Here is a 13,060-nt window from a genome sequence, read left to right on the forward strand (position 1 = left end):
CATCCACTCTGCTGCTGCTGCTGCGTCATGAAAATGTAAACTTTGACATGCGGAGTTAAAAGGAGCTGCCGGTGTCTCATAGGTCGAACGAGCCGACAGCATCCACTCGTCGCCTCTTGCCCCGCACCGGCATGGTGGAGGAATGCCGATCCACGGATGGGTCCACCAAGCCGGGGGGCTGCTCCTCTGCTACCTGCCTCTGCAGCCGGCTCCACTCCCCTCTGGTCGGCAGCAGGACGGAGGGGTAGGTGTACACCACTGCCTCAGCCAGAGGGATAAAATAGGGAGAGAGGAGAGTGAGAGAGAGATGAGGGAGGGAGGGAGCTGTGAGGGTGGAGGGGAGGGAGAAGGAGAGAGAGAGAGAGAGAGAGAGAGAGGGAATAACAGCTAAAATGCAGCTGCTATACTGGCTGCTGGTTGAGCCACAAATAAAATGACACAGAGGGGAGGTGCGCCAGTCTAGAGACACCTTCATCAATTAATGCCCCCGAAGTAGACGCCCATTGGACGATGCTGACAGGTGATGCAATAAAAATGGATACCCCCACCACTCCTACGCGCACACACACACACACACACACTACTACAATAGTTCACAATTGTGCCCCCCCCCCTCTCCGCTGTTTAAGTCAATTATACAAATATTGCAAGTTCATATATCAAAAGCTAAATAAAGACCTGATAATAAAATAAAATCCCCCCTCCCACAGTTATTTGCGTGTAAAGTAAAGCCTAGCCTGCTAAATGTCGTGATTATAGACCGAAGTGTGTTTTCGCTGTTATTCCCCTTCGGTCCACATAAACATGCGTGCAGGTCTTGCATGGTCCTGTATGCAGTGGGTTGCATGTGCTGGTGAATGCACGCTCCACGTATTTCAGACGGCCCCGTGAGTGTGTGAGTCTGTGTGTGTGTGAGCGAAGTCAGCACCGTTTAAAACAAAGATATTTGCCGTTTTACACTCGGGGAGCTGCTTTTCCACGTCCACGCTGCTGTTGTTCCTCTGACCAAGACTCAACTCTTCTGCTTTAGTTTTCTCCATATGAATTCTTCCTCGTTGGTTGCCTATACACTGGCCTACTTATACAGACTATGTAGGTCTAATTGTCTGGCTACACCATAATGAATTAATCGGCATTCGCAATTTTTTTCTCCCCCACCTTTTCCCTTTACATAATTTATCTTGTGTGTGTCTGAAATAATTTGAGACATGCTGTTTAATTCAGGGTGTTGCCCAGCTAATATGTATTTACGCATAAAATTGTTATATTTGGAATTGTACGTGTATATAGAGCGAAATATATTAAGTTAATGTAAATTTAGTGGAGTCATTCTAAAGCGTTAAATCCCCGTTAACCCCCCACCCCCCCTGGTAAAACCATGAGAACAGTGATTGGACCAAACTAAATGTGCAGAGTCAGGGTTGCTTTTCCCACATGATTTCGAGACAATGTGAGCACACATCCAATCAGGAGTTGTCGCTTAAAAATACATTTATAACTCGAAATCTTGGAGCGATAATTAGAAAAGAAAACACACAGTATATTATATAAGTATGAAATTGATATCGTAATGATACTATGAATTGGGGTGTTGATACTATTACCATGTTTCAACATGGAGGAGCAGGAGCCTGCATTGGTTATTGTGGGATTACTGAACATGTTACTGTGCATGTGGCCGAATTTATTTTCAGAGATCTTTTTGTGTATTTATGTGTGTGTCCTGTTCACGTGTACACATTTAAATGATGTGCAAGGTACGCACACTAACACAAACACACGCATAGGGATTCACACACACATACACACTCACAAACACAAGCATGATTTCCACGGGAAATGAAAGTATGAACATGCAAACACGCATATACACAAAAAGACAAGCAATTAGATCGCATGGGCACACCTAATTGACACACGCAAACACATACACACTCACGCAAACACAAGCAAGATTTCTACGGAACATGCACGTGCACAAGCATGGAACATAAGTACACAAAGAAAGACACGCGCAATCTGCACGCACGCGCACATCTTATCGACACAAGCACGAACACGAAAAATAATTTGAATTCACGCAAACATTTTATTGGCACGCGAACGCACACACATGAGTATTTGAAGGCACGCGCCCACCTTACTGACACACACATGCACGCACACATTTAAATACATAATTGAATGCACACGCAAATCATATCGAAATACGCATGCACACACGCACGTATAAGGTAAAAACACGCGGGATTTGACCCCCCCCCCCCCCCCCCACACACACACACAGCATATTGACAGACACGCACACACACACGTGCAAAAAAAGGCTACACGGACACGTAGAGGAACCACAGGCTGAGGGCACCACCCACATCGCTGTCTAAATAATATGACTGTGTCCTATATAACATAGAATAATTGTTTGAATTAGCAGTAGGACTACGGAAGGCTGTTTTGACTGGTTATTGTGTTTCGCCCCTGAGCCACATTTTCTCAGCGTCATGTTCCGTCTTTATTCTTCATATAAAACCCGTGAATCCCCTGTGACCAGAGACTGGGCCGAGACAAAGACATGGACGGGCTCATCTACACAAGACGATTTACACATGTCATTTCTTATTTGTTTAGCTCAGTGTAGCATAAACGTTGGCCAAGCGTTTGTTGCAGCTCCTTGCTAGAGAAATATCCTAAAAATACAAATCCCTAAAATACTCATATGAATGTGGACTAAACCCCCCCCCCCCCCCCGTTTTTTACGGTAAACACTTTTATAGATATTAAATTAGAATGTATTGCCTTTAGAAAATTAGAATGTATTGCCCTTAGATATCTCTTTATGATGTCATGGAGATATCTAAGGACTGACTTTGTATGAGCTTACTTTATATTCGATAAGCCATGAAAGCCTGTTTTACACCGTGCAAGTTGCTTGAGGACGTTCAGAGTTCCACTCAGAGTTTTGTGTGTGTTAATATCAGTGTATGCAAGTCTTATCCACTGTCCAATCACTTTATTTATCTCCAGTATACCTCAGTTATCTGTCCTCCTCCACCGTTTGGCACACAACCTGCTCTGTTTGCAGCAGGACTCGCCTCTCACGCACTGCTCCCAGCACCCACCAGCGCAGAGCACGTGGGGATTCACGGCAGCTCACTGAAGGTCCACATCCCCCGGGGGAGTATAACTCCCGTACAGTCACCGTGCACTGCAGGAACACACAGTCGATGCTCTGCTTCATCACCGGATCCTGGCCACTACACGTCTCACACCGCTTCATGAATTTGGGTTTACAATACGTAACCAACTCATTGTTTCCTCTGACAAAATCCAGTATGGCTGCATCCAAGGAAGAAAATACAAAGCAATCTAAACTTATTTTAGCTCATTCTCTACTTATCTAAATTCTGCATTCATCCAAACTGATCAGTCATCTTATGCACTTCGTAAATTACGCAAAGTTGTGAAAATTGTTCAGACCTTGTGGACCAAGGCGTACCGCCAGGCAGCTGTCACTGGGATAGATTTAACTATAGCTTAATAATTATATTAATGAATCCTATAACTTTCTTCAGGATTTTGTAAAACATGTCTCTCCAAAGTAGCCTTTCCCTGATCTATCTGTTTTAGTTTCTCCCACTCTGGTTCTTACACTCAAATGCCCCACGCTGACTGTCATCATTGCTTTTTTATATTCATGCTATCACCGCATCTAACGGTTTGTAACAATGACCAAATCATGTTATAATTTATGAATAAAAATAATCGTGTGTATTTACATATATTTGATTATTCCCAATTAAGATCGGGCCCTCTTTGTTATGCAGATTTGGGGATACGCCAGATGCTACAGGGCACTTATTCCCAATTCCCTCCACCGGTCTCTCCCTCTCTGTCCTGCGCCTGGATGATGGCCGGATCCGGAGGGGAGGAGACGAAGCGGAGCGGCCGGGAGAGAGAGCTCAAGCTCGGTGGAGGTTTCCTTCCACAGCCCGCTGAGTGCTGGTGATGCAGGTGAAAAAGCCTCGGACAAGCAGAGGTTCGTTTTGTAGCCTCATACAAGTGGTGGATATTCCAGTCCGCTTGATTTGTTGCCTCACCGAAGTTACAGTGCAGGGTGGAAATTCACTGTAATCTGAGGGATATGTTCATGGACACGAGTTAAGCCTGCGTCAGAGCCATTATAATTTAGGTTCAAGATAACAAGATAAGAAGTAATACAATAATCCCTATAGCCCACATAGTTTCAAAGAAGTAAAACAAATAGTACATTTAGTAAAAAGGAGTCAATTGTGTATATATATATTGCACACACACACTACTTAAAGTTATACTACAATAAAGTTATATTCATTCATTAAGATAGACAGGGGCTTGGAAGGGATGGAAGTCGGTTTACGGTAAGGAGAAGCACGCACGAACAAACACGGACACCCACACGCACGCACGCACGCACACACACACACACACACACACACACACACACACACACACACACACACACACACACACACACACACACACACACACACACACACACACACACTCTGAATCAATTGATGGAGGAATAAATACAACATTTTAACTTATACCTATAATTATTTGAAATCTGCATCTCAAGTAGTGCAAGCAGGCACACACATACACACGCAAACCACCAGTTTCTGTGCAGTGTAACCAACATTTTAACTTTAAAATGTTAATAAAATTAAATGAAGAGTAAAACAGATCAGATCTAAATGGACAAAGTTAATTCCGATAAATCAAACAACAGACACACTTTACGCAGTAGCAACGTGGAAACCAGTTACTTTCCGGTTTATTTAACTTGTTCATCTGGTGAATTTCATACATTTTTATGAGCTCACTGGCCGTAAAAGAAGAAAAAAAAATCTTTCGGTTCAGACGACGAACTCTTCCAGTTCTCTAACACACTTCAAACCCAACGTGGTCCATTTCTGCTCGTGCAGCCCCGCGGCTCGTTTGCTCAGTGAGTTTTATGGAGACACTTGGTCAAGGAGGCGCAGGCTCTCTCTTGTAAGAGCATTTAGACTTTTTATGACACAAACCCACTGGCCCATGCCAAAACAATGAATTCCTCTCTCTCTCCACCCCCCAGCAGCCCGGCAGAATGTGATTTTACATGCAATCCGAGCCTGAAGTGTGTGTGGACAGTGGTGGGGGGAGGGGCTCTCTTCACCTTTCACCCCGCCGTGTTGGAACTGTTTGTATTTTTTGTGCTTCTTCTCCTGAATGTGGTTTAACTAAATGATCACGATGGCTTGGAAGCATTGGGTTGTTCAGGTCATTTTCACCGAATGCATTTTTCATGTTTCACACTTTTCCCACATCAGGAGTCTATGACTCAAGATTCAAAGATCTCATTACACTCAGGTACAATTGGATTGCAAGGGGCTTCTCTCATACAATCTTCATCTTGATACAAGACACTTCACTCTAACAATTTTCTCCTAACATATATAGAAGCATAAGCATGAAAAGCAACAGTACATAACTAAATATAGAAGATAAAATACTGAAAATAAGCAAGTATTAAACTGAATTAGAATCACCCTTACACAAATACAAGATTGCTGATCTATTAGTCTCATCTTGGTCTTGGTCTGTCACAACCTTCACAGTGCTTCAAAATACAGTATGATAACTGTCAAAAGCCCTGACAAACACGTGCAGAATATATAGAGATAAAATATATAATTTAATATATCTAAAGCTTGGCCTTGTAGCTATAGGGCAGGACAATATGGGTCAAAAAATGTATAAAGGTAAAAGTGTTCATATCAGTGGTTATCCATAATTATAAGAATAAATGTCAGTTAATATTTTTTGTGAAGCAACTTGTAAAGTTTGTAATTAATATTTATTTTAAGTTTAAAGGCTGATGTTTGCTCCTGAGTGTAGTTTAAAACTCATGAGCAGAAAATGAGACACACTTGATAAACAGCAAAACCTTTGATAAAACTGAGGTAGACCACTAATGTGTTACACCACCGGACTGCGATTACACAATCCATTGGGAAATATATTATTATATATCAAACCTTTGTTATTGCTATTGATGGAAAATTCTATTGCGATACTTATTAATATTGTTTTATTGCTCAGTCCTATACAGCCAATAAACTGCCTGAATAATTATCACTCATGTAAGTGTAATGAAGCATTTAGGTTAGAGCAAGTGAATAATGGTAACCTTAAACTTACTCTATAGTTGTATTTGTGCACCAGGAAGACAATGTGACTCGTGATAACACACAACTGACACAAACATTTAGACGTTTGAATCCAATAGACACTTGAAGAGGGGAAAAACTTGTGCAATTGTATCTGTGAAACACTGTTGTCTTTGTTTCAATAGCAAATGAAAGCTTAAAGAAAAATAGTCTGAATATGCTCCGTCAGACTGTGTGAAAATTGATTGAGCACATCACACGACACATATTTTCCTGAACTTAACACATGTATATGCATAGCAGACATACTGTGGGAGAGTGTTTATTTTATACATACAAATAAAATATTCGGTACCAATTAATAAAGGGGAAAAAGCATATGGCATTTTGAAAATGTATATAAAAAAGGCTTCAAAATGAAAAGTCCTTTACTTACCTGTCAGCAGTTATTTGTTGAAGTGTAGTCTGTGAAAACAATCCCCTCAGACTGCTTTAGTTTTATGTTGAGTTCTCCATGTAGGCACATGCACGCGCCCACACACACAAACACACACATGTTTAAGGAGAAAATTTGGTGTTTGCTGTGCACATTCTTTATGCTACAGCCCTTTTTCTTAGAAATGTCAGAAAACTTGGCTCATGCAGAGATGGAGTTTGTTAGACAATCTAAAGAACAACATAAGGTAAATATCCATCTTGCATGTAAGATTGTGGGTCTGAGCGTTGTCTTTCCTCATCCTGCACAGAGACCACACAACTGCCCCAGCCAATACAAACATGCCCAAGACTCAAGTGTTAGGGTCCTCTGACCTTTTACATTAAAAGTGCTGTGAGGACAAATTTTCAACAATTAAATGAAAACCAAAGACACAAGCACAGAGGAGACCAGTCCACTGAAAAGCAAATTAAACTCTTGTTTTCCACACTTTCTAGAGTTCTTTAAAATGTGTGTACACTGGTAAATCAGTGAAATGAGAATGGCCACAATGTAATGTGTATTTCAAGGACGTTTTTTTAAATATTTTTGTTTATTTCTGCTGCCTAGCCCAAGTCAAAACATTCTATCGTACATCACTGAAGATGATATCAGTCACTGAACCAGGCACGCTACTGTGTCGAACCCAGAGAATTTTTTTTTTAAAACCCCCAGAGGCGCCTCTGTCATACACCCAGCCCTGCAGGTTATTTGCATGGTGCAAAAATAATGTTCATGTGTCCAGCAGTTATCAATACAGATCATTATGTGGCTGAGACAAGGCCGCTTATTTTCCAAACAGATCCAGGCCAAAGGTAGAACCGCCGCTCCACTGGCTTTAAGAGAACCAAATCCAAGCACTACCAGATGGACATGTATGAACAACAGAGCTCTGACAGGCATAGACCACTGTATGGCTATAACATAACTTGAATTATATAAAAGCTATGAGTGCTGTATGTACTCCGAGGTCAGCACTAGCAATTGGGAGCAGACAGTGTCGCTGCAATTTTGCGTCTCAGAGAAAGCTCCTCTCCCACAACCTGAGGAACATTATACATGATTCGTGCAGACTTTGACTTAATCAAGTGCAAGTTGTGAAAATCATTTGCCATTTTCAGTGTTTCAGTAGCTATACGGGCCCCTCCACAACCGCTGCTCCCTCCTTCGCCTCCCTTTGTTCTCTCCAGCTCTAATAGGTTTTCCCCTGCCACACACAATTCACTTTTTTTCCCTCCCCAGCTCCCCTTCCCTACGCCCCCTTTTAGTGCAGTGCCCAGTGTCGACTGGAGCATTTGAGCAATTTGAAATTAAAGCAAACAATGGGCAGGCACTCCCAGGGACCTCTCGCTCACCATATTACACGGAGGACGCTCGTGTGCTCTTGCGCATTATTGGCAAGTCATTACGTTTCTCTGGAAACCAAGAGCGGGAGCTCGCTCAGAGGAATCGGTGATGCAAGCAGCAGCTGAGTGCTTGGAATTGTGTGTGTGTGTGTTCAGGAACATCCTTGGCAACAGCATGGGGATGCTGTCAAAACAAAACTGTATATTGACAGCTCTGATTAAGGCTCCTCAAGGCCAATTAAATACATATTTTTGAAAATAAATGTAGTCATTGTACAATGCAAAATTGTGTTGGTGGCTCCACACTCATTAGGCCTTTTACCTTTTATAGTCTTCTGCCATTTTGAATCATAATGAAATGCCAATGTTCCAGCCCAAGCTGTTTGAAGTTTATTTGTCAGTAAAAAAGCAAACAATAAGTCTAACAAACAAATTATATAGCTGTCATTGACTTTAAAGCTGTAAAACTGTAAATAAAGAGAAGTTGCTTTTGTATTTGTCTGCTTTAACACATCATTAATGTCATGGTTTTATCATCTTGTCATAGTCATGTTGTTGCTTTGAATGAGTTTGATGCATCAAAAGACCTACAACTGTGACTTCTAAAGATGGACGACTGGATGTATACCAACATGATGACATATGAAAAACATCCTGTGTAACAAGAGAATAATATTAAGCCTGGGGCATTATTACGAACATACGCAGTCTAGTGTGACATTGCAACAAAGGGCCTTTTAAATGTAGGAAGATTTCAAATAAAAAGGGAACAAAAACCCAACTGTTCAGAAGTGATAAGAACAACTTGTTTTATTGATTAGAAAGGCAAACCTACAATGATGTCTCCCAGGCCTCTGTGTCTTCTTCTTCCTTTACTTCAGGTTATTATGCTGCAACGCATGTTGCATTTTATGTTTTTTTAACTTTGTAATGCATTAGCCCGCACTAATGAGTGGCTTGGTTTATTTTCTTTCATGTATGAAATTAATTTGGTTGTTTGGTCTATTTGAACTATATGAACCCCCCAAATATTTACTGAAAACTATTTTATTCTCATGACTTATTCTTCTGCCATTTAGTTCCTTGATTAATGATTTACTTGTTAATCTGTGAAATCCGTCCAGTGTCAAAAGGGATAACATAAAAGTGAACAATGCTGGTCCAAATTTCAAAGATGAAAAATTGACCTACTCACATGATATTTAATCCAATATTCAAATGAAAACAATATAAAGTGAAAAAGACCAGATATTCCTACTTGAGAAGCTATCCGTGCCAAACGCTTCCTGTTACACTGTCTAAGTTTTGTTAACATTGTAAATATTTCAGTGTCTTAGGGTTCCTTGTGTTTGTATTGTATTCTTTACTTTATTTTACTTTAAACAAGTGTGTATCACTATTCCCTCTTTTTTGGTGTAACACAGTTGATTACGGAATTTTCGAATAATTAAAGGTTTAATAGACTAATGATTTCTGATTACCTATTTGTTTCGAATGAGTTTAATAAGATGTAACATCACATCTACAAGCCTGACTTGTAAGGCTTCTCAAGCGGATGGTTTCACAATTGTTTATATCATACATTAGTTCTTATTCCATTTATCTTGTATTCACATCTCCCTCAAGTATTGCATGCTACTTATTATTGCTTTACTGTTGTTTATTTTGACTATTATACATGATGATATCTGGAAAACATCCTTCACTAATTTTGCTGTAGGCCTTAATAAAACAATGACACAAGATGCAAACACTTAAATGAGCCCAGCTAAGTTTATACAGTCCACACATGAAGGATCCCTGCTGTAAACAAGTGTTAAACACAGTCTCTTATCATTTGAAGCAGAACTCTGTGTGCCTCTCAGTACCTCTGCCTCCTCAGCTCCATGTTGCCAGACTGAAGTGAGCTCTCTCTCTCTCTCTCTGCAGCAAACTTTCAAACCACCTCCGCCATGTGAATCCAACACGGAAGCCCCAACGAGCCAATCACGTCGCGGCTGTATTCCTGTCAGGGGGCACGCACGCACGCACCACCGGCCCTGCGTGGCTACGCACTTCCGGTCCTCTCCGAGGTTCCCCCCTCTCTGCTCCGCATCGTCGCGCCGCGAACTGGATGTTTTGGTAAAAAAATACGGTATCGAAAAGGGACGTGAACACGTTTTACACATGACGCCCGGAGCGAGCGGGGCCTAAAGCGGCGCGGCGGCGGGAAGAGGCGCGCGTGCGGCGACGGTTTCCGCTCAACTCGACATCTCGTATTCCTCCGCATGTCCGCTTTCTTCGTAGATGGTCTCCACCGAGCGTGTGTCTGGCGGAGGACGACGAGTCCTCGACGAATAACATGAAGGAGATGATTGGGGGTTGCTGCGTGTGCTCCGATGAGCGGGGCTGGGCTGAAAATCCGCTGGTATACTGCGACGGACACGGCTGCAACGTAGCCGTGCACCAAGGTAAGCTGCACCGCCGTTAGCTCCTGCCGCTAGCTACTAGCCGTTAGCCAGCGGGAGCAGTTGGCGTTGTCTCGTCGCAAGGTTATGGAAGTGATCCGTGTGTGGAACCTCCGCCTCCTGCCAGGCTGGGGTCAGGGCTTCACCCGGGCGGCGAGGCTGTCCACTGATTCGGGCTGGAAGACAATTCTCCATGGACGACGTTGGCCAGCTGGTTTCTCAGCGTAAAGTCTGGCTACGAGTCCCCGTAATAGTGTTGATATGTGTGATACAAGGAAGCAGAACTACTCCTGTCTGAAGGTGTAAACATTAGATTTTTGCATAAATAGTCCCACATACAGACACAAGCACAACCTCCAACCGAGGGAAATGTATTCAAACTTTGCTGTTCAGGTTGCAAGTCAAATATTTGGAGCACGTCAAGCAGCAAAACATTGACTTCCAACAGCTGCACATTAGCTTGTAGTGATTGTGAGCCAGCGCTTACCCAAGATGACTCGGGGTGATGACGTCCAATGTTTACAAATGTAACAGCTGGCCTTGTGACCGTTTGGCAAACACAGTGGGAGAATGGAAACTATTCGAAATATCAGCAGCTCTGTAGCCATACACCAGCCTGTCAGAGTGTCTGCTCTTGCAGCACGTTTTTGTTTGTTAGTGTTTGGACTGCTAAAACAAGGGCATGTCTCTAAAAGCCTAATTGTTGCAAACATGGTTGCACTAAGATCTTATCACATGTTAAATCTCTGCTCATCTTTGCTGGTTTGAAAGTGTCTGAAGCGAACCCCAGGCGGTAATGTGAGCTTCTGTGTTATTATTAAGTACACAGTTGTGCCAAGTCACATCATATTTATTTTAATGTTAAGGTTGCATCATATGGTCGAAGCCTTAGCTTGTCGAGCTTCATGATTGGTAAACACTGTCAGTTCGCGTACCCTTTTGAGACTGATGACAGAACTAGACAAGGACTACCGTAGTGGATTTGTATCTACTTCTTGTTCCTAAGGATTGAAAGCTACAGTAAGGTATTGGATGTCTTGGCTACCAGACCACAGATAAAATCTCACATCAGAACATTTACCCTCTGCTACACATCTAGTCACTGATCAAATGTGTCCTGGTTATATTTCTTTGGTCTAATAACCATGCAGTACATTGTATTATTAATTTCATGTGCAGTGTTTTGCAAAAGCACCGAATGATGTAAGATCGAAAATATGTACGAGCCACTTGTTCCTCCATTAAATTATTGGTTGCAGACATGCTTCATTATATTAGTTGTAAAAAAGCAGGAATTTGATTCAGACAAGCAACAGCACCCTGTTATTGTGTTAACTTGTCCTGATCTGCCCCATCAGCACATATATGACATCATCTGCTTGAATGAAACTAATTGGCCAGAAACAGTTGAGTAGCAACATCTGTAATTAATGAATCAGAAAACCTTCGGAGGATTTTTGGATCAGGATATCTGTCAGAACACTGACATCTTTTAAATCCTAAAACAGAGCTTGTTATTAATTTATATCTAAAGAAAACGGACGTATTAAACCTGGTTGACAATGAATGCTGCCAGGAGTTCTGTACTGAGAGGGGGAAAGTGTCCAGATTTCAAACTGAAGAACTATATGCATACTAATGTACAGCATTGGAATAGATAGGTAACCGTGCAAGGAGTTGTAGTATTCACTTATGTCTGTTCAGTATCCTCAATTACAATATGCCGCCATCATCACATTATGTTGAGAAAGTAAATACTTTTTGAATTGTCTTGAGTGTCACTTTCCTTTCACATTGCACCGTGAGAGAACAGTATCTACCAGCAACTGTGTAAAAGAGCTTTTATTGTCGATGTAGTATTTAAAGTTTAGTATTTTCTCCACATAATTGTGGACATGATTAAGCCTGGTTAGGATATATTTTATGTGACTGAGTTAAAGACTGGGTGTGTCGACATATACCCAGTGATTATGACTCTGTGCTACAGAGGTTGCAATACATTTACAGCTTTACAAGCATGACCTTTAGCACATCTTTACACTTTTTCCAAGAAATTAGTAGCATGTCTCATGTTTGTTGCAGCCCTCCTCTGAATCTCTGAATCTTAAAAGCTTCAAATATCTATATAGCGTTCACATACTCTATGTGCCTTAGCATGGCAATGAATAAAACTCACGTGTATTAAAGTGATTGGTTGAGCCAGCCATTATTTGTGAATTAGGTATGCAGCATGTGGAGAATATCCTAACTAATGCTTGATTGTTTTGTCTGCATGTCTGGTCACTAGTTTCTCCATTTGAACTCGTTAACCTTTGGGTATTTTCTCAAAAATCTGGATTAAGGCTTTGTTTTTCATTGGATTATTAGCTCTGGTCGGATCAGAGATAATCTCACAATGTGTAGAGGTAGGCGATTTAGAGTAGATGCAGCACAGGCAACTTCACCTTGATGGGTGAGTCTCATAAGAGTCAACGAAAGCAGCTTATAACTTCAGGTGAAGACTGTGATTTGCATCTTGGAAAATATATTTTTAACTAATGCAGTGGGTAGTGATGGTGATTTTCACATTCACACATCATTGACCTAAATTTTAACTCAATC

General features: G+C 41.6%; 1 protein-coding gene and 1 long non-coding RNA gene across 2 annotated transcripts in view; both read left to right on the forward strand.

The window, feature by feature from the left end:
• Positions 1 to 86: 86 nt before the first annotated feature.
• LOC128425587 (uncharacterized) lies at positions 87 to 9,482 on the forward strand. Its single transcript, XR_008333160.1, has 2 exons — positions 87 to 244; positions 3,825 to 9,482. It is a non-coding gene; the product is annotated as an uncharacterized LOC128425587 (long non-coding RNA).
• A 319-nt stretch (positions 9,483 to 9,801) lies between these two features.
• Positions 9,802 to 13,060, forward strand: part of mllt10 (MLLT10 histone lysine methyltransferase DOT1L cofactor) — a gene marked incomplete at its 3' end in the record, with an annotated part of 28,804 nt that continues 25,545 nt past the window's right edge. The window contains 2 exon segments of the mRNA XM_053413056.1: positions 9,802 to 9,876; positions 10,192 to 10,462. Of these exon segments, the coding sequence (XP_053269031.1) occupies positions 9,802 to 9,876; positions 10,192 to 10,462 (346 nt within the window).

Source organism: Pleuronectes platessa, chromosome 20, assembly GCF_947347685.1.
Source record: "Pleuronectes platessa chromosome 20, fPlePla1.1, whole genome shotgun sequence".
Lineage (NCBI taxonomy): Eukaryota > Metazoa > Chordata > Actinopteri > Pleuronectiformes > Pleuronectidae > Pleuronectes > Pleuronectes platessa.